At 32.9% G+C, this 26,232-nt stretch overlaps 1 protein-coding gene across 1 annotated transcript in view; it reads right to left on the reverse strand.

Moving 5' to 3' along the window:
* The window catches only part of SCN9A (sodium voltage-gated channel alpha subunit 9), a 124,057-nt gene that overhangs the window by 6,373 nt on the left and 91,452 nt on the right, over nucleotides 1–26,232 (reverse strand). Inside the window, exons 19-25 of the mRNA XM_025039560.1 lie at nucleotides 20,908–21,025; nucleotides 14,624–14,778; nucleotides 10,987–11,160; nucleotides 7,003–7,125; nucleotides 3,358–3,639; nucleotides 2,625–2,678; nucleotides 1,643–1,780 (exon numbers count right to left, since the gene is read on the reverse strand). Of these exons, the coding sequence (XP_024895328.1) occupies nucleotides 1,643–1,780; nucleotides 2,625–2,678; nucleotides 3,358–3,639; nucleotides 7,003–7,125; nucleotides 10,987–11,160; nucleotides 14,624–14,778; nucleotides 20,908–21,025 (1,044 nt within the window). The remainder of the gene's footprint in view (nucleotides 1–1,642; nucleotides 1,781–2,624; nucleotides 2,679–3,357; nucleotides 3,640–7,002; nucleotides 7,126–10,986; nucleotides 11,161–14,623; nucleotides 14,779–20,907; nucleotides 21,026–26,232) is intronic.

Raw genomic sequence — 26,232 nt, forward strand, 5'->3', positions numbered from 1 at the left:
AAAGAAATGAATTTTTTTTTGATGATTTGGCTAATATTTAGGACTCTTATGAAGAGCTGGGGCCAAATAGAGTAGCAAAAATAGTATTAGATTTATATTCATTTGTGTTCATTTTAAAATGCCATATTCTTTAGCAGACAAAAAAATATAATAAATATGTAACACACACATACACACGTGTTTGTGTGTATTTCAAGAAACTCTTTAGCTATCTTTTTAATTCCAAATAAAGTATTTCAAGATAAACAATTTTTGGGATATCAACCTTATGCATAATAGAATTCTAGGTACTGAGGAAACTACTAATAGTCCAGGATCCCTGACCTGAAGGGCTTTCTAATTGAATATACAACCTTTAAGATTCAACAACAAAATAAAACAACAAAAAAATAACATCTATATAAAGTTTTTGATTCTTTCCATACTGTGTAAGCCTAAATCTCACAAAGGGGGTCCAGAAGCTTTGTCTTTTCTTTTAGGGTCTGTTAATTTCTTAAAATCATTTGTAATTTTTACAGATTCATGCATACTCTACATTGATCTATAATATCATTTTTTGTTGTTGTTATGGCACAAATTAGTATAATTCATGTAATTAGAAATAAATTCAGGAGAATTTATAGTTCTGAATTCCTTACTTAACTTGTAGGGTCCTGGAGTTAAGATGATCTGGTTATGGTTTTCCTTTAGTTTTCCTGGATTAGGTAATATTCAGCTTCATGTTATATTGAATTTAGAAAAAAAATTATCAAATACCAATGATAACCAGATTCCCCTTTCTGTCTTGAGTGTTTTCATTAACCTTTCTTCTAATTGGTATGCAGTCTCTTTGTAATTTTGGTATCCATCCGATCTATAGATAGTAGGCATGAGAGTCTCCATACCAATGTCAAGAGAAGCCCAGACTCTTTCTTGCTCACTGATGGGGGGGGGGGGCTGAATATCTTAGCATGTCAAGAACTTACCAGAAGAAGCTAGGAAAACACTGGGGAGAGCATTCTGAACTACAGGTAAAAATAAAAGGACAGATTTTGTCTTCTCTTGATAGATAATACTCCAACATAATGGAGGGTAGAGTGAAACTAAGAGGAGATTACAAAACCCTCCAATAGCTGAAACAGAAATCTCAGGGGAGAGCCTCACTTGTAACATTCAACAAATCTTCATTTCCATTACAAGTATCACTCCTTCTGCTATAATATAAGCTCCCTGAGCTCAGGAACCATATCTTATGTTGTTCTCCCCTGAAGCACCAGCCCAAAACATACCACGTAGAACAGTGGCTCAGAGCAAAATGAAGAAACTACTTATGACTGTATTTTGAATAAATAATTAGTGTATTCATTTTTCTTAATTACTCAGTCCTCTACAGGAATCACTGAAAAAAAAATCTGAATAGTTGCCACATTGAATAGTTGCCACATTGCTTAAAAATAGTTGTGACTTAAGATATTATTTTCTGTGTAGAGATAAATGAGATTAACCATATCTGTAATTGTATACTGGCCAAGTATTTGAAAAAATAAATGGAATTCTAATGAAGATAATTATTAATTGATATAAAATTAAATTTCACATTATATTTTTGGGAAAATAATTGTTCCTATTTCTCAGTGCAATGAAAGAAACTTAAAATACTTATCTTTTTTTTCTGTTGGTTAAAATTATCTATGATGACACCAATGAACAAGTTCAAAGTGAAGAATGACCCAAAGATGATAAAGATGACAAAATAAATATACATATAGAGGCTGTATTCATATATAGGTTGCTTGTCTACCTATAAAATTAACAAAAGTTAGCAGTATATTAACAATAATATTCATCATTTTCTTTTTCAATGGTTTGACAAGGTAATTCAAACTGTGCTATTTTAGGTAAACTAGGCTTTTTCAGAAGCCAAGATATTGTTGTGGCTCAACATAATCACTTAAAATTTTTTTCAACATTAAATATTTATTACATTTACTATGTATATGAACATAATCTTCAAATGACTACAAAGGGTTTACCCATATATAGTACTTGTTCTCAGATTAGTAGGACAATTTAGTAATGAAATGCCCTAAAGTATGCTTTTGTATTTCCAGAAAAGACTGTCAAAGAGATGACACCATATTTATAGAAATTTTGCTGATTCCTTTTTTCATTTGGTTACAGAAATGTCTTCACTGGATTTAATTTTCTTAGCATGGAACTTATTTCACATAAACATTTCCATAGCACTTTAAACTATAGAATAATATATGCTATTTCATATTTATTTTGATAGACATATTTACTGAGCACTTATTACTGCTAGGCTGTGCTAAGTGCCCTACTTGCATTTTCTTATTGGATCCTCAAAACAATCCCATAAGGTAGGCATTGAATTATTTTCTTTATACAGTCGATAAATAGGCTCAGAGAGTTAATTTGCTCAAAGTCGGTTGCACAGCTTGTATGATTTGGTAGCCAGAATTTGAGTCAAGGTCTGTCTCCAAATGCTGCACACATAATCATTAAGCTATTATTAGGTAGAAGTTCTTCAGTTTGTGTGTACATACTAAGGGCTCCTTGGAGCAAATGTTTGAAAATAGCTGAAATAAACTAAGGAGTTTAGTTATATGTTGACCAATACTTACATTAACAGAATCAACAGCTGCATACATAATATCCATCCATCCCTTAAATGTTGCCTGTAAATATAACATTTACAGAATCTGAATGTGAAGCTCATACTCTTAAAGCAGCAATACATGAATTTAGTCCATTTAATGTTATAACATTTAGTAGGTAATATCAAATCACTGTTTTATTATATATTAAAATATCAATTTAATATAAAGGTGCTATGCCAAGAGCAAAAGGACACATTCTCAATTCACATTTTAAATCTTAGTCCTATCTAGTTATTTCCAGGTTGTTACAATTCTTGAGAATTATGTGCATGAGTTTTTATTTTTCCAGAGGTAGAGGAGAATTTTATGAAAAAGGCAGGAAGCGGAATTTTCTCCAATTCTTAACAATTCTCTGTGGGAAGTCTCTCTCATTCTCATGTAGTGTAAAACTGGCAATCCAAAAAAAAAAAAAAAACCACAACAAGCTATTTATATTTGGAGCAAAATTCAGACAATGCAATGGTGAGGGGCCAAATAACCCCCCAAAGCCAGCTATATATAAATAACTCTTGAATGCAATAGAAACTATGCTTTTTGAGCTCATTTTTATAGGCATATAATCTAAGAAACACCAAGTGTTTTTTTAAAGACAAAAAGTACTTTAAGTTTCTAGTTAATAGATTATTTAAAATAATGACTTCTATCCTTCATGCAGTATCCACAAAAATATCAAGCATTCATGAAAGGGGTCACTTACAACTTGAAGCAAAGACAGGTAACCAAGTCCAACATTATCAAAGTTCACCTTCAGGTTTTTCCATCGCACTTCCCGACTAACATTCATCAGTGCAAAACACTCGGAACGATTGTGAACTTGAGTTGTAGAAAATCGTGACCCATCTGTGGTGTTAATGCACTCATAGAACTTGCCGGCAAACAAATTTACTCCCATGATGCTAAATATTAGCCAGAATATAAGACACACAAGTAGCACATTCATGATGGAAGGAATTGCACCTATGAGTGCATTCACGACCACCTAGTATTCAAAGAAAGAAAAGAATGATTAGGATTCATAAAATGTTAAATGAGTTACATTAATGAAACACTGTGCATTATTAAAGAAATTAGGAAAGCTGTCCTTAAATAGTTAAGACATCGAATCAATCATATCGACCAGCCAACATGTATTAGCTGAATGCTTACTATATGTTCAGCAGTAAGCCAAGCAAGATGAAATGAGACAAGAGCCTTGTGATCAAGGAGTTAACAAAAATATATGATGAACACACAGTGAAACTATTAGCAACAATACAAAATGAAATAATGAAGATGCTATGACAGCTTAAATAAGCGAAAAATAAATAAAAATAATAAACCAAAACCTGATATATGTAAGATGAAGTCGTAAAATCTGCATACTCTAGAAAAGAAAAAAATCATAAATATAAATGATAAAAAATAAATAAAATGTACATTTAAAGGTTTGTAGTCCTAGAATACCAGTGCAAAAACTCTCCCATATAGAGAAACTATTGGTGCATATAAACTGGAGTTAAGATTAAGAATCTTTTAATAAACCCCTTTGATTTAAGTGATTCTGCCAATTGTGTGATATGTGAATTCAGTTAAGATTTTGGAACCTCTGTTTTCACATCTGTAAAATGAGAACTATCTTTTCAAATTTATTATTCTAACTCTAAAAATAATTTATATATGTCCTTGGCTAAACATAGATCATGCTGGTCTCAGTTAAAACAAAAATGAAGTATGATTTATCTTTAAAACTTCATTTATTTCTGCTTTTCAGCATTTCCATTGCTACCGATCACCAGTGCCTCTTGCCACTTCAACTATCCTGCATGGCGACTATTGTAGCATTCACCATTCTCCAGATTTTCTTAACTGCCCCATCCTTCAAAATCTACCTGTCTTCTAACACTTCAGCTCTAGTCCCAGTTTGAGTACAAATGTGTTAAAAGACTAATTTGTTAAATAAGAGCATTGTGCTCCTACATTTTTTTTTTTGTAATATATCAAACAGGCACTTAAGACATTTCCAAATGGTGAAACATTAAGGATTTCAGACTCCCTTTGAGATTTTCTAGAGCAAGGGGTGGCAAACAGTTTAAGTACTTTTAGGCTTTGATAATTATATGATCTCTTATTCAAGTCTACTTTTTTACCCCATTTCCTGCTAACCTGCATACTGCACTTATCACCGAGGCTCACTGATCCTTCCAGTCATTGCTCAAATGTGCCTTCACACTCAGCTCTGTGTTTCTCCACCATCTGTGCTTCTGCATACCATGCATCTCTGTCTTGTAATGCCTACTTGCCTGTGATTTGGGTTCCACTCTTTAGTCATGGCTTCCAAAGTCATCTCGTTTTAAAGCCTTCCCAGACTTCCCCAGGCAGCCATTCTACATCTATGTTCCTATAGCATTGTATGCTTACTGTTTTATAGCAGGTCATAGAATAACTACTGTTCCCCTGTCTCTTCATGACCATCGTCCCTCTGCAGTCTTAGGGGATTAGGGTCTATTCACCACTGCAGTCTTTTTACAGCACAACAGCTGACACATGTTAGTGTTTAAAATGTTTGCTGAAAGAACGTGAGCAATGATGGGTCTGAGGGAGATAGGTACATACTGCTCTGAGGAGAAGCCACTGTCGGGAAAGTCAATAAACTCAAGAGCTTCGAGACTACAAGGAAGCTAACTATGAAATGCCTCAAATCATTATTTCACTTATTTTTCAAAATGACATGCAGTGTGAAGAAACATCTCTGTTTTGCTTGGTTAATAAGTGTAACTAAATAGACATGTTTGCCTCTCCAAATATAGTAAAACATTCTTCTGCATTCAGTTCACCGGTATCATAAATAAAGAACAAAAAGCAAATGATAAAATATCAGGCTAGCTTAATCACTGAGGGAAATAGTTTTGTAGGTGCAAGTATATTATTTGTTCATGAAAATGGTGTATAATATCTACTTGAGTCCAGGAATCAGTCTTAAATTCTAGATAGATTGTAACATTCTACTAATGCTCAAAAAAATGAAGGCAATGTCAATGAATTCCAATAACATCTTTCTGTATAAAATGTAATTTAAATTTTACGTATTCTTTTTGTATAATCATGCTCCCTCATTTACATGGAGCCACTGTACACTGGATTCATTAAGCACTAGATGTGACAGTCATAATTAGGTTAGTAGGTATATTAATGAAAATCTAGACTAAAAGATCTCTAATATTCACCTGAGATTTCAAATTTCTGAGACTCATCTCAGAGTTTATGATTCAGTATGCCTGGAGTGAGGCCTGAGAATTTGCATTTCTAATAAGTTCTCAGATGATGCTGATAGCTAGTCAGTAGTCCACACTTGGAGAAGCAATGAGTTAGACTAATCTGCATGTTAAATCGTTCAGAGACCGGTAGAGAGAAAGTCGGATAAATAAATAAGCAAAATACAATATAATGAAGGTTTTATGTGTCTGAATGTAGAAAAAGGACACCCAATTATGCGTGTCAGTGGACAGAAAAGGCAAATTTAAATTGAGGCTTAAAAGTTGGGTAGGTGTTTATCTGCTTGTGACAAGGCAGGGAGAAGCATTCCTGGCCAAGAGCACAACAGAGGCTCTTTTGGAAAAGAAGAAATGTGAGGAGAGCAGCAACAGATGAGAATATGAGCTAATTAGAGAAAATATGGCCATCATCCTCTTTATGAAGAATTTTCTGGTTTAATATAGCCCTTAAAGGTAGGTTGCTGGTAGTCATCATTTATCTCACTTTGTTTTCTTTGCAAAATGAATCTCTTTCCAAGCTGTATGCAGCCTAGTGCAAATTATGCAAACTCTCAGAGCTTTAGTTTTCTCAGATGTAATTTGGAGATAATTCCACTTTCATTGAAACATTTATTTTAAGGATGAAATTAAAAGCAATGGTTGATGTTACTCCACTTCCTTTTCTTTTCTTATGCCCTTTTCCCAAGGTAGTTCCTTAAAAAGTATTATTTGAACACCCAGTACAGGCAAGTCCTTGACGACTTGCATATGAGAAATGTTGCCAGGACTAATAGTGTCCCCTTCACTTGAATTTCCTAGCATGGGGATTTTCATGAAAGAAGGGAAAAGTCATTTATTTGGATCGGTGCCTAACGATATTATATAAAGGAGACATTACTACGGTATTCGATTTACTCTGTTAAACAATATGCACTGAAATACTATGTGTATATGCACATGTATACACACATATACATAAACAGTTCATATATATGTATGTATATGTACATTTGTAGAAACAGTTCATAATGTCTATGTACCCACTATTTTACTATTTTATAATCCATTTAAAAAACAAAAATACTATACTAGGAAGTTTAGTAGTTTCTTACCCTCATTCCTTCAAATCTGGATAAAGCTCTTAGAGGTCTCAAAGCCCTAAGTGTCCGGAGGGATCTGATGGGGCCAAGGTCCGAGTAGCCCAGAGTGTTTGCAACTAAAGTAACCAAAGAAACCTACAAAAAATTAAAGCTTTCATTAATCATGTCAATGAAATAATAAAGCATAAGGAAGAAAAGTCAGTTTCAAAGATCATTAAGAGCAGCTTGACAAGAACAATATGATTTTAAACAACAAGTTATCTAGTCATTGCCTAACAAATGGGTAATATGGATGCTTTTATAAGGACATAGCTTTGAAGGAAGGCTAACCAAAATAAATAATAGAAGGAAAGTACGTTATTTCTTATATCTGAATACAAATGACATGTGCTTTTCACACTTTGGTGGTTAATGATTATGTACTTGCTTATTAATTCTGAGCATTTAAGTAGAGCAACCATCAAAATTTCGATTGAAATAAAATCCAGGGCAAACAAAATGTGGGATTCTGAAGCCAACTCATAAGAGTGTGACATTAACTCAACCAAATGTAAGTCCTAGTATAAATAAAACTTATTCAAAATCAATTTGAAGACTCATGATTTTGAGATGGGGCTAACTCCCCATAAGATTATTGTGCCTTATAACTTCTCATAACAGGCAAAAATCATCTGCTTAGTAATAATTAGTGGGAGAAAATCTTAACTGTATTGATGAGTGCATGAGTAGGTGATCTCACTGGCTGCACAATCAACACAGAGATACACAACTTCATCATGTGAGTCAGACCTGCCAAAATTACCACAACAAGTATCCAAGAGAACTTTGTGTTCTTGTCAAAAATTATCTCAGAAGAAAAAACATGGACAGAATTAAAACTAATGCACGTTTTGGTAATAGAGCAATGAGCTTCTCAATGTCCTTAGATCTAGATCTATAAATGCATTTAGTCTCTGAAAAAGTTCCATTAAAAAGTATTCATCTGTTTTACACTATGTGTAGGAGACAGTGTACAAGAACAATGTTTACAATGCAGCTTATTACAAATTAAGTAAAGACTAACATATTCAAGTTTTTCAGGGAAGAATAGGAATACCCAGGAGTCAACTTTTGTTTAACAAGTGTTGACAGAGTAGAAAAATTCATTGCTCACAAGTTTACTGCTGCTACTATCAGAGACAGGTAAATGGATTTATGGATCAGGATGTGTTGAAGTGTTTTTGTTCGCATGTAGTTACTTTCAAACGTCTCACCAAATGTAACACTGTTCTTTTTTAAGTCCTCGTGCTATATATCCAGCAGAACTAATTGTCGCTCTTATCATTCTTAAATTCACCCAGTCATTCAGGTGCATTATTTTCCACTTAAGTGAGCTTTAAAAAATAAGTATACTTTTTTACTGAGTTACAAGTATTCCTTTTCAAGCAGAAAAAGGTAAAGTTTCAAAATGTCTATTATAATTTAAATAGCTCCTAAAAATGGGAGACCCAATCTCCAAACCACTGTCAGGTGGTACGATATTGAAGATAATAGATGTATAGTACTAAGAAAACTTAAGTATAGTTTGTAACTGACAATATTTATAATGCATATACATCTATTTATTTATCTATGTAAACATATGCATATACATGCCCATACTGATGAATAATGAGCTATCATTATTTAAGTTTCAAAAAATCAAAAAGCCTGCAGACATTAAACGAGTACTCCAAATATCAAATTAGATCAGTGGTTCTAAAACCAGAACCATTTGGAAGGGCTTGTTACAACATTTTGCTGGGTCCCAACACCAGAGTTTCTGATTCGGTAGATCTTGGGCAGGTCCTAAGAACTGCATCTCTAACAAATTCCCACCTACAGGTGCCAATGATGTTGGCTTAGGAATCACACTTTGAAAACAACTGCTCTAGATATGCTGCTCAAGTTTTGAGAAATTAAACAAAAAAAATCTCAGCTCCTCCCCCAAATCTACATCCCTAGGTTTGCATCTCTACCAGCAAGAATATTGTGTGATGCTTTGCTCTCCATGTTACATTATAAAAACATTATATGTGATATATATTTATATATTCACATATATAAATATTTACTTACCTTTTTTCAAAATACAAATTAATATTTCAAATTGAAGCTGTATACCTCCCTGAGTTCTGCATATTACATTCCCCTAAATATTGAGACTCACCATTTCATATTTTCAAATACAAAACAAATTTGTTATTAAACAACTGCATATTTTTCTTAATTTAAAATAAATTTAATTCTGCTTATAAACTTTTATTTCCTAAGCTGTGTGATAAAAATAAACATGTTTGTAATAATAATTAAAAGGTTTTTGAATATCTTAAATATTTTATAATAACTTTTGAAATAATCATATTTAAAAGTTAAGAGAAAAAAATAACACATACCTTGTATTATTTCTTCTTATTTTGGTTAGCCTTTCTTTAATACTATTATACTACAAAAGCATCTATCATATCATTTATTTTTCTAGGCAACATATATATAAAGGTGAATCAAAAAACAATCAAACAACATGAAATCATTAATGTAAGGTATTGAAAATTAGATTTCTCATACAGGAAGCCCAAGAGAACGTAAAATTAATACCTATACTGTAGGAAAAATTTTTTCGCACATCATCTATATAGAAATTGTTATTGCTTTTAATGTTTTATGTATTGAACTGTTAAAAAGGAGTTTACTGAGCTTTAGTAACAGTTGAGAAATTGAATTTTGTGTAGGTATGATTAGTTTTGGCTTAATTTTGAGTCAGATTTCGCTGTATATAGTCATGTTTATCTGTAATTTTGATGTCTATAAATGGTTCTATATTAATTTATCTTTTCTGAAAAGTCTGGTAATACAAACTCTTTGTTAAATGTTAGAGAAGTTATCGGTACTATAAAAATTTGCATTTGCCCTCGAATTCCAGACATCACATGGAAAACAAATCTCTAAACACTATGACTGATTATAGGATGCTTCTTCCTTTACCACAAAGGCTAGATTTCGGAAAATTTAGGAGAATTAGTAAAAGATTGAAGAACATAATTCGTTCTGAGAAAAATAAGTTTAGGAGATTGAGGTCATGAATTAAATTAAGAAAGCCTTTTAAAATAACATAAAATATTACATATGATAATTGTATTATTATATACTATTAGATTATACCATTGAAATATAAAATAAAAGAATTAGAGTATACTAAGTAAAAATGAATTGATAATAATGGGTGTTGTACTATTAATTTCTATTTGAGATTTCTTGATCTCACAAGCTGTTTTAGGATCTCTTTCCTGACTATTTCAACAACATGCCTAAAAAATATTTTTGCTTAGTTAAAAATAATACATAAACTGAAGTATTTTTATGCATTTTCCATCATCCAAGTATTCAACAGTTCTCTGAATTTATTATTTGAAATTATTAATACCAATTTTTCTGCTCCACTGCCACTCTAGAGATGAAGGTAAGTGGGATATTTGAGATGGAGACAAGAGCTGTGACACATTTTAATTTTCTCTATCATTGTGCCTGAGATAAATATTTTGAAATTCCATGTCTTCCCTTCTCCTGAACAGAGGGTTATTTAGCTTTAACACTACCATTTTTATATAACTTTCAGCTAACATCCCACCTTCTAGTTTTTCATTTCATTCATATTTCCAATGTGAATGATATTCAAATCAAATAATACATATTTAAAAATTACATCTTCTGATTTCAGAAAACACACAGGAGTAAATTATATATGTCAGAATGGTACAGAATTTACATTTCTTGAGATGTTTCTCTTTCAATAATCCTCACAGATATATTTCTACTGGCTGTATTGAAATTTCTAAAAATATAAAGGTTTACTATTGCCTGAAAGTACAAAAAGCTAACCAAAATTAAAGTGTGCTAATATATAACATTAGTGAAGGTTTTTCAGAACACTTATTTGTAAGAATAAATCCTCTTTTAAAATTTACTCAAAGTACATACATCAACAATTAAGAAATCCAGCCAACACCAGGCATTGGTGAAATACGTTTTATAACCATATGCTACCCATTTTAGAAGCATTTCCAGGATGAAGATGTAAGTGAATATCTTGTCAGCATACTCCAGGATAATCTTAATGGTCTTTTTCTTTTCAATATCTATATCTTCAAAAGCCTGTGGAAATAACATTCCAATTTCAATTTATGTACAACTTAAAGGTTATGATTTATAACAAAAACAGGAAATAAAATTCTGATAGAAAACTACTGAAATAGAATACTATTATGAAACAGCTGACTTCTTCTGATTTACAACTACTGTGTAACGCTCAGTTCTAGACTTCCCACCAGTTCACATCACTGGTCACCAAAGGTCAAGAGAAAGAGGGTGCAAAAGAATGGAATGAACCAGGTCTCTGACACTTGTAGGGATTTTTACTTCATCTGACTCCCTTTTGGTCCCTCTTCAAATTGGATAAGACCTAATAGTTAAGGACAAGATTCTAGCATCAGCCCCTCATACATCTTTCTCAACCTGTACTCTCCTTTGCGTCCACCAGTACTATCTGGAGCCTCTCCAACAGCTCTCACATGTTTGTGCATCCCCAGTGCCTATCACTGGGTTAGGAACACAGCGAAGACGAGGAAAGGTTTGCTAAATGAACAAGCGCAGTATCTTAGGAGGGCTAGAGAACACAGAGGGTGGTTTCTTTCTTTGAATTTTGCACAATAGTTAACATTCATTAAAAGCTTCAGCTCAACAAATCACTCATATTCATTCCATGAATGCGGCACATTTTAACACTCTCCAAGAACTTTTAGTAAGTGACAGATGATACTGTGGTCACAGCCGCAAGTTCCTTGGGAAATAATTTGAATGGACTTAAAGAACTGAGCTCACTGAAGACACTGAAAATGACTGCTGACCTAAACAAGTCTAAAGTATTAGAATTTTCTCTTTAAAGTTTAAACAATATTCACTATGTTGGAAAAGATGAAAGCAAAAAGGCCTGTATCCTTACATGGATACTATCTGTCTATAATCACGACCGCATTCCATTCTTACTCTTCTTATTTCAAGTTCTTCTATCAATGCTTTAAAAATGACCCTGAGCACTTTTTGCAACTGCATATTAAAGAAAACAGAGAAGCTGGGGCAGAGAGAATGGGTAGATTTACCAAGATGCTAAAAGAAGGTTCCAGCAGCTAGCAGAGGTTCTGAAAGCCAATGGAACTAAAGTGTAAGGGGAGATGTCCAGCCCTCAGTATTTTCCTGCCTCCCTTCTCCAAACTGTAGAAGAATCAGGCAAGCTGCCCAAACAGAAACTATGGCAGTGCCTCAGTCTTTGAAATGCAAAGATAAGGAAAGGGCTTGATCGCAAAGAAGATGGGTGCTGTTTCTGGAACTAGGGTGCAGAGCAGGAAGCAGCAAGTCTTGATGCTGAAAGCCAAATACCCTGCCTGAGTCCACTCTGTTCTGACTAGTCCCAGAGCCTGAAATAGTATTCAGCCTGCAGGGCTCCTAGCTTCGAGGACTAATTCTGTGGATGTGGGAGCGAGGAGGCAGGTTGGTCATTGCATGAGCACTATCAGATCTAGGCTTTACTATTACTCATTCCAGTTACCACTCATTTATTTCTATCTGTGTACATCCCTTTCTAAGCAGCCAAAACACAGTAAAAAGATAAAGTGGCTTTTGTTTAGACCTTTATTAAGTTATGGCTCTGTCACCTGCTAGCTTTGGGACATTAAGCAACTTTTAAAACTCTGACCTAGCTACCTAATTGGCTAAATAAGCAAAATATCATAATTTCACAGGAATGTTCGAAAATTAAAGGATAAAACTGATATAAAGATCTTGAAATGTAATAAATATGAACTAAATTAGAGCTATTTTTATTTATTTTATAGACAGGTATTTTAACTCTAAATTAATTGGCAAACTCCCTGAGTAAAAACCCCAGCTTCTTGAAATACTTTTCTCTTTTCTTCCTCATGATTCATCTGAATTTCAGTTTTGAGAGGGCCCCTCCCCCAAAATATCATCTTTCTTTTTAGATATTTTGAACAAGGAATTACTCTAAACTTTGCTTTAATTCTTTCGTAATCCATTTTTTGAAAATCTCAGTCACACATGTGACTCAGCATGGGATAAGGTTCCTTAGTTATTAGAAATACGAGCTAATATAGACACTATCAAGATTCCCACTTGTATTCAATGAGATAAGTTGAGTGACACTTTCTTATTCATCTTCTGTTTTTTAGGGGAAACTTGTTAGGAGAGGCAATCTACTGTGGGCTCTGAGAGTCCCTGCATATTCTTGTTGGGTGTGCCAAGAATGCAAGGCCTTGACTGCTCTTTATCCAGGCCATTTCTCATGATTATTTTTGCAACAAGCAACCTTGAGAGATGAGACAGCGTCTCTCTGTGGGACAAAGAGCAAGGTTGCCTACTGCTTGCTATGAGAGGATGGGTTCCCTAAGCTCAGTGCTCCTCAGCTGTGATGCTAACCCACTGTGTGTGCAGTATTCATTTAGCTCCATGCTATGGCCCTGTGGGACTTGGGGACAAGGGGAACCAACACAAACATGTTGAAGTTCATGCTGCTTTCTATATGGTGAGTAATAAAGTCCTTTGTCTCTGACTCGGAAGTCTTGTACCTTCCACCAGTATCTATGAAACAGTAACAGGCTAACTTATTGTAAGTAGAGTAAAATCAAATCCCATATCCATGAAAACTGTCTATGAGGCAATTTACAAAGTTCTTGAGTATTCTGTTTTTAGTGTAATGGAATTTCCAGTGGTATCTCTAGCTGGAACTGGGCTTCTAATGGCTGATCTCTGTTAGTGTCAGCAGAAAAAAAAACAAGTAAAAAGGCTCAGGGAGCTTGTAACTCACCCAGATCCCTTTCGACTCTCACAGAAGGTGATTGGTATATGTACAAGAATGAGAAACTTGTCTCATTATCATCCTAAAAGTACAGTCTATTTTCCCTTATAATAATATCCAAGAAGCTTCATAAACTGACACTGTCTATCTTTGCCACAATATCTCTGGCCAATACTTTTCTCCTGGTTTTGCTCTTCCTCCCATAACACTTCTTACAGTTTGGTAACTTTTAATTTCCTGTATATGCGATGTTGTCTTATGTGTTCGTACCATTGTACACTTGTTCTCCTCAGCCCACCTTGCCTGGCTGGAAAATAACTATTAATCTCTTCTAAATCTTGCAAAACATCATATACCTTTCTGAAATCCCAAACAGACAACTGTTCTTGCAATAGAGCTTTATCAAGTTTATTCCTTACTTATAAACGAACTTTATCGAGTAAGGGATATACTTGATAAAGCTCTATTGCAAGAACAACTGTCTGTTCTTTTCCCCAATGCTCTCTGACCTCTTTGAGAAAAGTACCTGAATCTTATCCATCTTTGCATTCAGGGTAGCAAGAATAATACCTGGCATGTAATCATGTTCAGTAAATATTTACTGATCTAAACTAAAAATTTATCCTTGGTACCAATCATAGGGATTAATTATTGGGTAAAACAACTTGTCGAGATATTTTTATCTTTCAATTTATTTATCAAAAGTACTGACAACCAATTTGTTATTTGAGGTGTCAGATCACTTACCAGAGCACCACTGCTGAGCAAGATCATGAGAACAATAAAGCTTTCAAACCAACTGTGTTCGACTATCCTGTAGCACGTTTTCCTGATGTTCCACCAGATTTTTCCTTTCTCTGACTCTATGTTAACTTGGCAGCATGGAAACCTCCGTACACAACCTGGCAAGAAAGACATGCATGTGAAATCTTGACATTCAGAATTTTAAAAATACACTATTTAATACAAAGCTTTTTCTATGATAGTTCTTCAATCAAATAATTTCTAACAATTATACCTGCAGTTTCAAATAGATTCATCTTGGATGCCACCTTATCACCTAACTCTCCATAGTGTTTTCGTAATATGTGTCGGTTATTTCTAACTTAGAATGTAGTCTTGTCTTCTGTACTTTTCTGATATCTCATCAAATCTTTTCTACAGTGTTTAAACCACATATTTTTTTTATTATTGCAATCCTAATACAATCCTATCCTGAAACACAATGAGCACTAATAATTATTTGAAGAATGAATGAATGAATAAATTAAAGTCTGAAGACAAAAATGTATTTCAGGATCTTTTTTGCTGAAATATTAAGTTTCCTTGATGTGCATCTAGCCTGCAATCTGGTGCTGCTTCAACTCCTCTATAAAAAGCCCTTTGAGAAACACCATTCTAAGTTTTATTAAGAAAATTAGTGAAGTTCCTAAAATCAAGTAAAAAAAAAATAGATCTTGTTGAGCAGATACAGATAAAACTGTCTCAAATACTCTAAGTTAAAACCAAACCTGACATTGGAATCCTAGGTGTGAAACATACAGCTATGAAAAATTGAGGAACACTTTATTTTATATTTATTCATTCATTTCACATAAAAGATTTATTGAGTATATACTTGGTTATGTTCATAGTTTCCTCTCCTTGGGGAATTTATTTATTTATTTTTTGGCTTTAGTTAGGCAGATATAGAAATAATTGGCTATAATTGGGTAAAGTAACTAAAATGACATATATGCAGGAGTTAATCTGGTAGCATGAAAGAAGACTACCTAACCTAGCTTATTTGTTGAGAAAGAAAGTCAGAGGAAGCTTTCTGGAAGAGGTGGAGCCTGCATTGAATCAAAGTCTTAGCCAAAAAGGGTTTGGGTGGAATTCTAGGCCAAAGGCAGCAAAAGGTGTTGAGCATAGGAGTTACAAGTAGCTCAGAACTGCAATGAAAGCAAAGTGTATAGGTGAGAGATGAGGTTAGAGAAAGTGGTCAGATTGTGGAAGGCATTTTCCTCCACCTTAAGTAGTTTGGTCTATATCTAATAGACATTGGAGAGCAAGTAAAGGGTTGTAAGCAGAGAACAACAAAGGCAATAAAGCAGAGAACAATAAACAACAATGTAATTTAAATGGATGTTTCAACAGTTGTGTGGAGGATAATTTGGAACAGGAAAAAACGAAAGGGGCGGAGGTAAAGAAAGACTCAGAGCCAGAAAACCATTTAGAATTCTGGTTCAATTTCCCTAACAAGAAGGTTAGGGCAATAGAAACTAGAGCAATATTAGATTCAAGACACATTTGGCAGGTAAAATCAGTAGGATTTGGTGACTGACTGAACGTGGGATATAAGAGAAAAGGAGGAGCCCAAGAATGACTGGGTGAATGTGGTCAATGAAACAAGGACTACAGGAGCAGGTGCTCACTTGGGAGGTCACAAATCTGACATGCTGGTGAAACTTCTAGATACCGATATCCTGTAGACATCTGGAGGTGTGAAACTGAAGCTCAGAGGGAAAGCCTGGGCTAGAAAAGAATATCTAGGAATCATTAGCACGTGTGTCAGCTGACATCAAGACAGTGTCTGAGGTATTAAGGGTGAAGGGAGAAAAAGGTCAAGTCTAGAATATTCTGGAACAGCAATATTAAGGGTCGGAATTCAGTGGTGTTCTGGAGCCAGCTCAGCTCATACCAGCTCTTGATAATTCATTGTTAATTTGCCAGGAAATTTTGCTAGGCTATCGTTTAAAGGCAGTCATTATCAAAAATTAAAGTGTATAAAACTAAAATGAGTTACTTTAAAAAAGGTAACAAATATTAAAAACATATCATTTTCTAATCATTTTACTACATTTTACTATAATCTATGCTTTAGAGCATATTTTTGTATTCTATCTGGTGGTGGAAACTTGTTATAATGTTGGGCTACTGTACATTTCTTCTCAACTCCACATTTAGTGAAGTCACATCAGCAGTTTGAAATCAGCCATGGTGGAACTCTTTACACTACAAATCATCAAATATTATAAATTAGCACTTGTTGATTTTCTAGCATAGACTTAAGAATATGTTTGAAAAAATGTTAATAAAACAGAGGAAACAGTAAATGTGTGTCATGTTTGCAGCCATTACACTGTAAACAGCACAAAACTTGAGGAAATATTCTTCATTATTCAAATCCTATTATGTGATTCAGCAAAGGTTTACTCACATTACTGATAAATCGGTGAAGTTCTGACATATAGCTTCTTTGTTTCACTTCACTTTACTGATTAATGTCATCGAAAATACCAACTTTCAGTTTAAAACTATGCTTGTTCACCAATTGTAATCTTTAGTCATCTACACAAATTTTTGCAAGTCAACAAAAGCATTCTGTGAGAATCAATAAGCTACGTGGAATGTACAATAAGGAATGTTGTTTATATTATTATTTGTAAACTGAGTGCCACATATCCTTTATATCAGCAAAATTTAAAATAAACTGATGTACATGTACATACTTCTTTTTTCTTGAAGAACTCGTGGTTAAACATTTACCTGCTCACCACTGGGACAGGTGGAAGCAGAGAAAACCTTGAAGGAGGAGACAGAGTAGGAGAGGGAGAGATGCAGAGGAGGCTGCAGGAAAAGAGAGATTAATAAAAAGTTTCATGAAGGACTGGTGAACAGAGCCATGACCAAGAAAGGCCTAGAAAGGTAATGATTAAAAATTTAAAAATTAAATTAAAAAAATTAAAGTTGATTAAAATATAAACAACTAGAATTATTTTGAACGGAGAATGTTAAAAAGAGGAACTATGATTAATTCCTCTCTTAAAACATTTTAGATAAAAAAGCCTCATTTGGAAGGAAGGTAGGAGGTGGGAGTGCACTTTTTAGATACTTGTTTCAGACATTTTCAAATTAGGCACTGTAAAAATAATTTTCTTTTCTATAAAACAAATAATATATTTCATGAAAAATACTGAACCTATCAAGTAATAACTTCAAGTAATCATAAACTGTATATCCTAAAACAACAAAACTAGAATTCTCTTAATGAACTATTTTAGACAATGTCTTATTATGGCTTCTTTTATGATTCTGTAGTAAAATTAGTTCAATGATCCAGTTAATACAAGATATCTCCTAGCACTTTAATTTCCAGCTTTACAGAAATGTAGTAAGCTACGTTTTTCTCCCTAAGTCTTTGGTGTGTTTTGCTATCAGGTATATTTTGTGTTCCTGCCCTTTCTCTCCGAAAGCTTCTGATTTCCCAGAAGTCTAAAAACGTGTCTGTTATGCTCTTTCTTTCTGTTCACAGTACTTAATCTAGTCCTATACATAGCATAATATGCTGTGTATAGTTGACTGAAAAGACATAATCCCCCCAAAAAAGTTTTAAAATCATCTAAGCATTAATCATGATCTGACAAGTCTTCTCTCTGTGAATTCTAGGATATACACAAAGATTGAATAAAACAAAAAGTCAGGGTGAATGGAAAATATTCACCTGACTTCATCTGTCTAATGTTAATTACAGTTAACACGACCTCTGATCTGAAAAAAAAAAATCTTCATTGTGTTTAAGACAATTATCTTATATCTCAAATGAATTTAGTAAACAGAAAATTGTTTTATAAAATAATATGGCGAAACAGTAAAAAGATAGTGTCAAAAATTGACTCCCAGGTAATCTATTTCAGGGCAAAAGAAAACACTAGGAAGAGTGGAAAAATGGAATTAGTTTTTATATTAATTTACTGCTTGAAACTTTAGAATGTATCTTAAATTGCAAAACAAAGAACTCATGAAGGACAAAATCTATCTGCCTCAAGTATAATTACCAGAAGAGAAAGTTATCCTTTTGCTTAAGAATACTTACTATCTGGGATTTATTTTTGTAGGACTTAAAGTTGAAGAGAAATATTATTCTTATGATTGAGGCAAGAAAAGGTACTATACATTCTAATTAGAAAAGCAAATAAACTTTTTTGTCTGAGATGAAGTTTCTTCAATATTGCCCTCAGGATTTATCACACCTCAGAGAGTTTCTCTCTCTTATTTTTTGAGGTGGGAGTGCTTGACTGCTTGTCTGGCTTTTATGCAGAGGCACACCCCAAGAGATTTCCAACCTAGCTGGTTAGCAACATTATCACATCTTCTTTTTTAAAAGGACTATTAATTAAATGTAAACATAACAGAGAACCTCTCAAACATTTTAATAGGTCCCTGTGGGTAAAAATATATTTCTATCAATTGAGTGTCATACTTGTTTGCCTCTCTCATAAAATGAGATTTAGCTTGTATTTGAAGAAAATTCATGTACCCATTATAACGTATAGATACCTTTATTTGCCAGTCATTTTGTTTACTGCATGAGTGTTATAGGAGACTATTTGAGAAAATCTTGGAGAATGAAAGCAATTTGATAATTTCTATAAAAAATACTGATGCTGGGGGTAAACTCATGAGTAGAAAGTCAGTCATTAGCATAAATGCTATCATAGCTTCTATACAGGTTAACAAAATACTTTAAAAACCAAAAGGAAAGTAGAAAGAAATAGGACATACAAAGCACTGTGCTAATTAATTTATAGGAGTTATCTCATTTAATCTCCTCAACATCCCTAGGTTGTTAAACCTATTTTATAGATTAGGTATCTAAGGTATAAGATTTAAAAATGTGCTCAAGTTTCCATAGAGAGTTAGCAGTAAGCCAATTAGAACTCATGCTCAATAGGCTTCAAATCTTGTACTCTGTATCACTGTGTCACACTGCAACCCTACTCTAGGTTTGTGTTTTTACTTAGATGACACAATACTTGCTTAGAAAATACTTTCCTAGGTAAAGTTCGAATTTACTACTTTGAATAAAACCCCTGAAAAATTCAGTGAATAGTAAAAAATTCAGTTAGGCAGAAAATGAAAAGTAACGAGAGGAGATACCGTTAGAAAAAAATAGATAAAGGCCAAAGGCCTTTATGCTAAGTTAAGGACTTCAGGTTTTATCCTATAAACCAATGATTTTCAAATTTTAGTGAGTCAGAATACACTGGAGGACTTGGATCCTATCCTCAGAGTTTATGATCAACTTATGGTTTCTGTGATCAACTTGTGGCTAGAAAGAAAGAGATTAGGACTGACTCAAAGTCTTTAGCTTGAGAAGCAGGATAGATCATGATGTCGCTAAATAAAATAAAGACTGAAGGAAGATGTAGGTTATGTAGATTAACCCACTAAAGTTTGTTTTAAACTTATTAAACTTGAGACGCTTAAAGGAAACAGAGATGACCAGTGGAGAGTTGTAGGCAATTCTGGAACTCAAGAGTGAGGATAGGGGTAAAGATAATGATTTAAGAGTCAACAACACAAAAACGGTTGTTCAAGCTATAGACATGGATGAAAGCCCTTAGGGCTAGAGAATAAAAACAGAAGATAACCAAGTATCAAAATGTGGAGGGACATCATTATTTAATGGATGTCCACAAAAATAGTCACTAAAAGAAAAAAGGGAAGAAACTCAGAACTCTCAGTGATATAAAAGAAGAATACAGGTACAGTGTGGCCTCTGAAACACAGAGAAGGAATAATTTCAAGGCAGTCTGTAGTGAACTGTAGTGAAAAAATTAAAGCTACTCAACTAACTCTCAGTAAACATTAAACAGTTTACTGAGAGTTAGTTGAGTAGCTTTAATTTTTGAAGAAAAGGACAATAGTATCATCTATCCCATTAAATTGTATTCTAGTGGTTTCACGGAGCTGGGAACATGAATTAAGGATCTAAAATGAGACGTATGAACATCCTAGAGTAAGTAAAAGTCTATTAGAGTATAACACACTGTCATTGTAAATTATTGTTAGTAGAGTATCATAAATATGCAAAGGGAAGCTTAGATAGCTCCAATGACTTGCCCTTGGTCATAGAGCCAAGACTGACTCAGCATGAAATGGAGTCTTCTGACTTTTTACTAAACAACCCCTGGTAAGAATTAGGTTTTAAGATAAAATCCAAAACACTAATAAATGAATGCTAACCAAGGTCTTTATTTTTCTCTTACCATCTGTAAAACAGGCTTCTGGCTCATCTGAATTTATAGGTTCAGCCTCTGCTTCTTCTTCTCCTGGCAGAGGGTTATCAACTGTGCTGCACTCAGAGGAACTCAACTGGTTCAGTCTCTAAAAAGAAATTCACCATCCCACCAGATAGTTCATTTAGAGTTCAGTCAAATCTTGCATTTAAGCCATATTTAATAATCAGAGTCATGCAAAGTATTATGGAAAAAAGATTAACAGTATGATGCCATAAAAAAATGTATAAACACACATTGAGGTCAAGTAACCTTACAATGAATCTATGCTTGATCTATCTACACATCCCATGAAAAATAAATTTTATTATTTTTATTATGCTAACAAGTATTTAGACAGAATTAGCATAAGGTAATATTCTGATGTAAACTCTAACATTTGCAAAGTATTGGCCACATTTTTATTATTTTTTATGTTTCTTGTAAATTTGTATATACCAGTAATTATTATTTTAGGACAACCAAGACCCTAAAAGCAAAACATTCAAATGCCAAATTGCCAATGCCTGATAATTGAAAGATCAGATATGAAAGTTGGCTGAAAAAAAAACTTGTTTATACTTAAAATTAAAAAAAAGAAAGAAATTAATGTAAAATTAAATCCAAACATATTTCTTCTATTGTCTGTTGGATTTAAGAATATGTATCAGGATGATATAAATAAGAAGGCCTTCCATGAGACCAAAAAAGTCAAATATTATATTGGAATCAAAATGCCAAAGACCATAGTAATTATTTCATCCAAGACCACCTATTTTAGTATTAAATTTCAGGATATAGTAGAAAAGATCATAAAGTATTATTTATAATGTCAAGAGATAGTGGCTACTAAAGTGAGTACCACATGCAAACTCTGAAACAAAGATTTAATGAAATTAAACATGGCAGACTAACACATGAGAGGAATGAATCCATTGTCATTATGATCATAAATTGATCATAATACAAACAAGTTTTTCCCGCCCAGAACTTTATGATATGATATTTACACACATACAGAGATTTTTAGAAAAAACTACACGTAGCAATTGTAGTAAAACTCTGTCAATTTTTCCTAATATTGTTTAGTGGCATATCAATGGAAGGTTTCATTTTTCATTCTCATTTGCTAAATGACATGTGAATATTGAAAACTACTAGCTATTACAGCATATACTTCTCTTATTAAGATTACAGCTTTACTTTTGTTTAGAATAGTTAAAACAAACGCAAATGCTAAAAATGAGGACATACTCATTTCAGCTAAATTAATTCTTCAATCTATTAACTTGCATTAATATCATAGGCTCAATCTAAAATATTAATTTTTAGAGATTGACTTGAAAGCTAAAAGTATTTGTCATAGATGCCACATTAAATTCTCAGTGCTATTATTATCACACAGTCTTCAACATCAATGAAAAAGGCATTGATAAAGTATTGTACGTAAGAAATGATGTAAGCAAAGTTCTTTTTAAAATAGAAGTAAAAAAATTATGAATACTCTATTAAATTAATACCCATAATCTATGTTGGCATAGGGGTATTATTCCTACCAGGTTGAAGAGTTATAATAATTTCAGTTATGAACAGTATCAGTATGAAATTTCATTTAAAACTTAGATTATTTAAAACTGATTGAAGTAATCTAAAATTACTTTAAAAAAAGGAAACAGAAATTAATTATGACTGAATATTTTGTAAGACTTAAGGCTATAAAATATACATTGCTCCAGGAAACAATGGGAAAACTTATAATTACTAATACGTCCTATTGTGCCAATTATCACACACAAAAAATTAAGTACTATACCTAAAAACCTACAATTATTTGATGTCCTCAATTCCTGACCTCTCACCTGCAAGTGAACTGTCACCAGGGAACTGAAAGACAAGGCACTATGATTCTTTGGAGATGAGACTAAATCTTTCAACCCTGAGAAAAGAATTATTGGCCTGGATTTTCAGGCAAAGCGGTGAGAGGAATTGCTGATTGGAAGACTAGAAAGCTAAAATAGTGACAACTAGGAAACAGTTTAATGGTTTTCTTTCAGCTGGTAACAACTTTAATAAGAAATTATTCTAATCTGCAGAATTCTGAGTTAGGCTAAATTAATGAAAACATCCTTAACTTCAATATTTGGTTTCCTCACTTTTTAAAAGAGCATTAACAAAGAAGACTTATGCCAAGTTAATTTATAAGCAAGTAAAAGTTAAGATGATTTGATGAAGTGTGGCTCGTCATTGAAACTTTCTTTTTCATAACATTTATGATAATTTTTTTGTCAGTTTAATTCAGAGTTTGGATCAGGTTTCATATCATAAATGAGAGTTATTCAATGTTATTTCTCACTGTAACAGAAATTATCAAAGTATTTAACATAAACTATAAATAGTTTGTATCACAAGCCAATTTATTGTGGTTTTTTTGGAAATTTAATGTTTAGAATGTTTTTAGAAATTCAGTATTTTTCTGGAAATGCATTAATTATTTACACAGTAACTATTTCAGTTTTGTGTATACATTAAATATTTATGTGCATTCCCTATCAATACAGTTTAGTTCTAACTTATGCAGCCTTTAAATTCAATACTTATTAAAGTATAAGTTTTCTTAAAAGGGTATCATTTGTATCATTTTATATAATTAATTATATGATCATTTTCATTTCTATAAATGTAATCATTTTTTTAATTTAATTTCCTTTCTTATAACTTTGGAAATGGAAAAATGATTATATTATAATAAAAGCAGTGAAATAAATACTTTAGTATAAAATTTTCTTTGATATTATAAATAAGCCATTTTGTAATTTCCATGAAATTTTCTTTTTAATAAAAAGTGAAATACACTTTTTGTCTATTATTTCTTTGCTTGTAAATAAAAAAATATATATTTTTATTTTTGGCAGTCTACATATAAAGAAAAGTGTAAATATAGGACCATAGAGGCAGACTCACTAGTATTAGCAATAGAAAGTATGCCATAGTTATTGAATAATATGATATTGATTGTCGGTACCTTCTAAAATTTTGTCTTTCCTTTAAATAAAACCTATATACTACAATCAAAAATTTTAAATGTATAAAAGTAGAAAGCAAAAAAAATAACCCTCTCCATTTTGACAGATTATATTCCTTTTAGGTAATTGCTATATAGTTTACATATTTTTTTTGGCATATCTTTCTATAGTCTTCAATGTGCACCCATAAAGCAATTAATTTGGAAACATTCCTAATCTTGATTATAAACTTAAGCAGCTATCTAAGCAGCACCTTTCGATTATTAAAAATATGATCAAATTATAAGCTTTATAATTCTTTGTGATTCTCCTTTTGACTGCCCTGGGGTATGTTTTTTACAACACTGCATATAAGCTGAGACCCCGCTAAATATAAATATCCTATGAGAAATTGCCTTAAGCTGGTCGCTTAGAAATTTACTACTGATATTTCCTGAGATAAAGAATCACATTGTAAGGCTATTTCATGCTAGTACAAATAATGGTTAATGCTATTTCGTCATTTCTTGTTTAGGGAGGTATGAAGTAGAATTGTCTAATGACTTGATAATCTGGCCCTCGAAGTAGAAAACCACCAAATACATAGCAGCACTGTAGAAAACAAAACTCAACAAATACCTTATTCAAAGAAGATGTTAGGTGTTGAAAACATCCCAAAGATGTTAAAATATGTACTAAACATTTTTTTTAAAAGAAAAAAATATGAAATATTGGAAGGTAAAAAAATAAAATGGACAAAATAAAGTATGTACGATAAGGTTGCTTCACACAAGAAAAGATTTTTTGAGGAGCAGAACCTAGAATAGTTACTTCACTATGCATCAAAACAAGAAACAAGACAGCAAAGAAGCGTATTGAATGAAAGACAAACAAGAAGCATATTGAATGAAAGAAATGGGCATCAGTGAGAAGAAAAATAATGAGCAAGCTTAGTGATAAACTAAGGTCAACTGGATGTCAAGAAGCAAGAAAGGTATTTTTATTAAAATTAAGATCGCCGATTTAAAAAATTTTATAGCCTAATTTTACAATTGATAACTATAATGAGGATCCTGAGTCATTAAGGAGTAAAACAGTAAAATTCAGACTTAAGGACCAAAGGATCTTTACAGAGGAATTCCACAGCTGGCTACTACACCTTGTCTAAGAGTCCAATGTTCTCTAACTTTACCATTCTAATATGAGATAACTTGAATTTTAAATATTCTATTCTGGTTTAGAACTAAAATATGCTTTCCTCAGCCTTGCAGTTGTGAGAACCTTTTTATTTGCCTTCTGGAGAATGAACAGATCCTCTCATCTGTAGATCGGCAAGAGAAAGGCTATGTAACCGCTATGATTAGAAAACAGCTATTTGGAGTTGCTGCCTAGGCATTTTACAGTATGACAACTCTATTCACACCCTGAGTCTGGACATTTAGAGAAGAAACTGAATTCAAGATTCCTGCTCCAAGTTCCTGTTCTGATTTTCCAGGGGTCACCTTTAAAAAAAAATAACCACTTAGAGTTGAGCCTGAGAAAGTTAGTGACCTCTGCCCCAACCATTTTACAACAGGTGCTTGCTACCCTACTCTCTCGCTCCTCTTCTGTTTGCTCTTTTTTTTTTTAATTTATTTTTATTTTTATTTTTCAAGTACAGTTGACATACAATATTTTCCTATTTGCTCTTGACCTGGGAAGGAGGGCTGCCTTTCCCCCAGCTCATTGCACTGCACCTCCTCTGCCCCCCAGTTTCTTAGATCTGTAAGTAATAAATCTTGTGACTTTAGAAAAAATATTTGATTATATTTTATAACGTTTTAAAATGGAGGTCACCTATAATATTACAATTGCAGTTTTCATATTGGGTGTAATGATATTTCATTTCTTTACATGATTTAGTTTTCTGAGCCCCTCAAGGCCCCTACAATCCTTTCTGGTCTCTCTGAAACTTATCAAGGTTCTTTTAAAATTTTAGAAAGATAATGCCTCACTAAATAACATTATCTAGGAAAAAAAAAAAAGTCCCAGGTTGAAAAATACTCCAGATATTATTCATCAATGAAATTCAATACTACAATACTATTTTCCTGTGTTAGTTTAGATTTTCATTTTACTTCCACTTAATTCAGTAGAAAATTATCAATTTATTAGTTAAAATAAATTCTTGGATCATATTAGATTTACGGGCAACTAAAACTCCAGAACTTTTTAAAATAAAGAGCAAGAAAATGGAGTTTTTCCTTTCTTAGTGTTCTTTGTTCATTGCTACCAGAGGACCGTGTAGGCGTTTGGGGAACAGCTGTTCATTCAG

Source organism: Pteropus alecto, unplaced genomic scaffold (assembly GCF_000325575.1).
Source record: "Pteropus alecto unplaced genomic scaffold, ASM32557v1 scaffold3, whole genome shotgun sequence".
Taxonomy (NCBI): domain Eukaryota; kingdom Metazoa; phylum Chordata; class Mammalia; order Chiroptera; family Pteropodidae; genus Pteropus; species Pteropus alecto.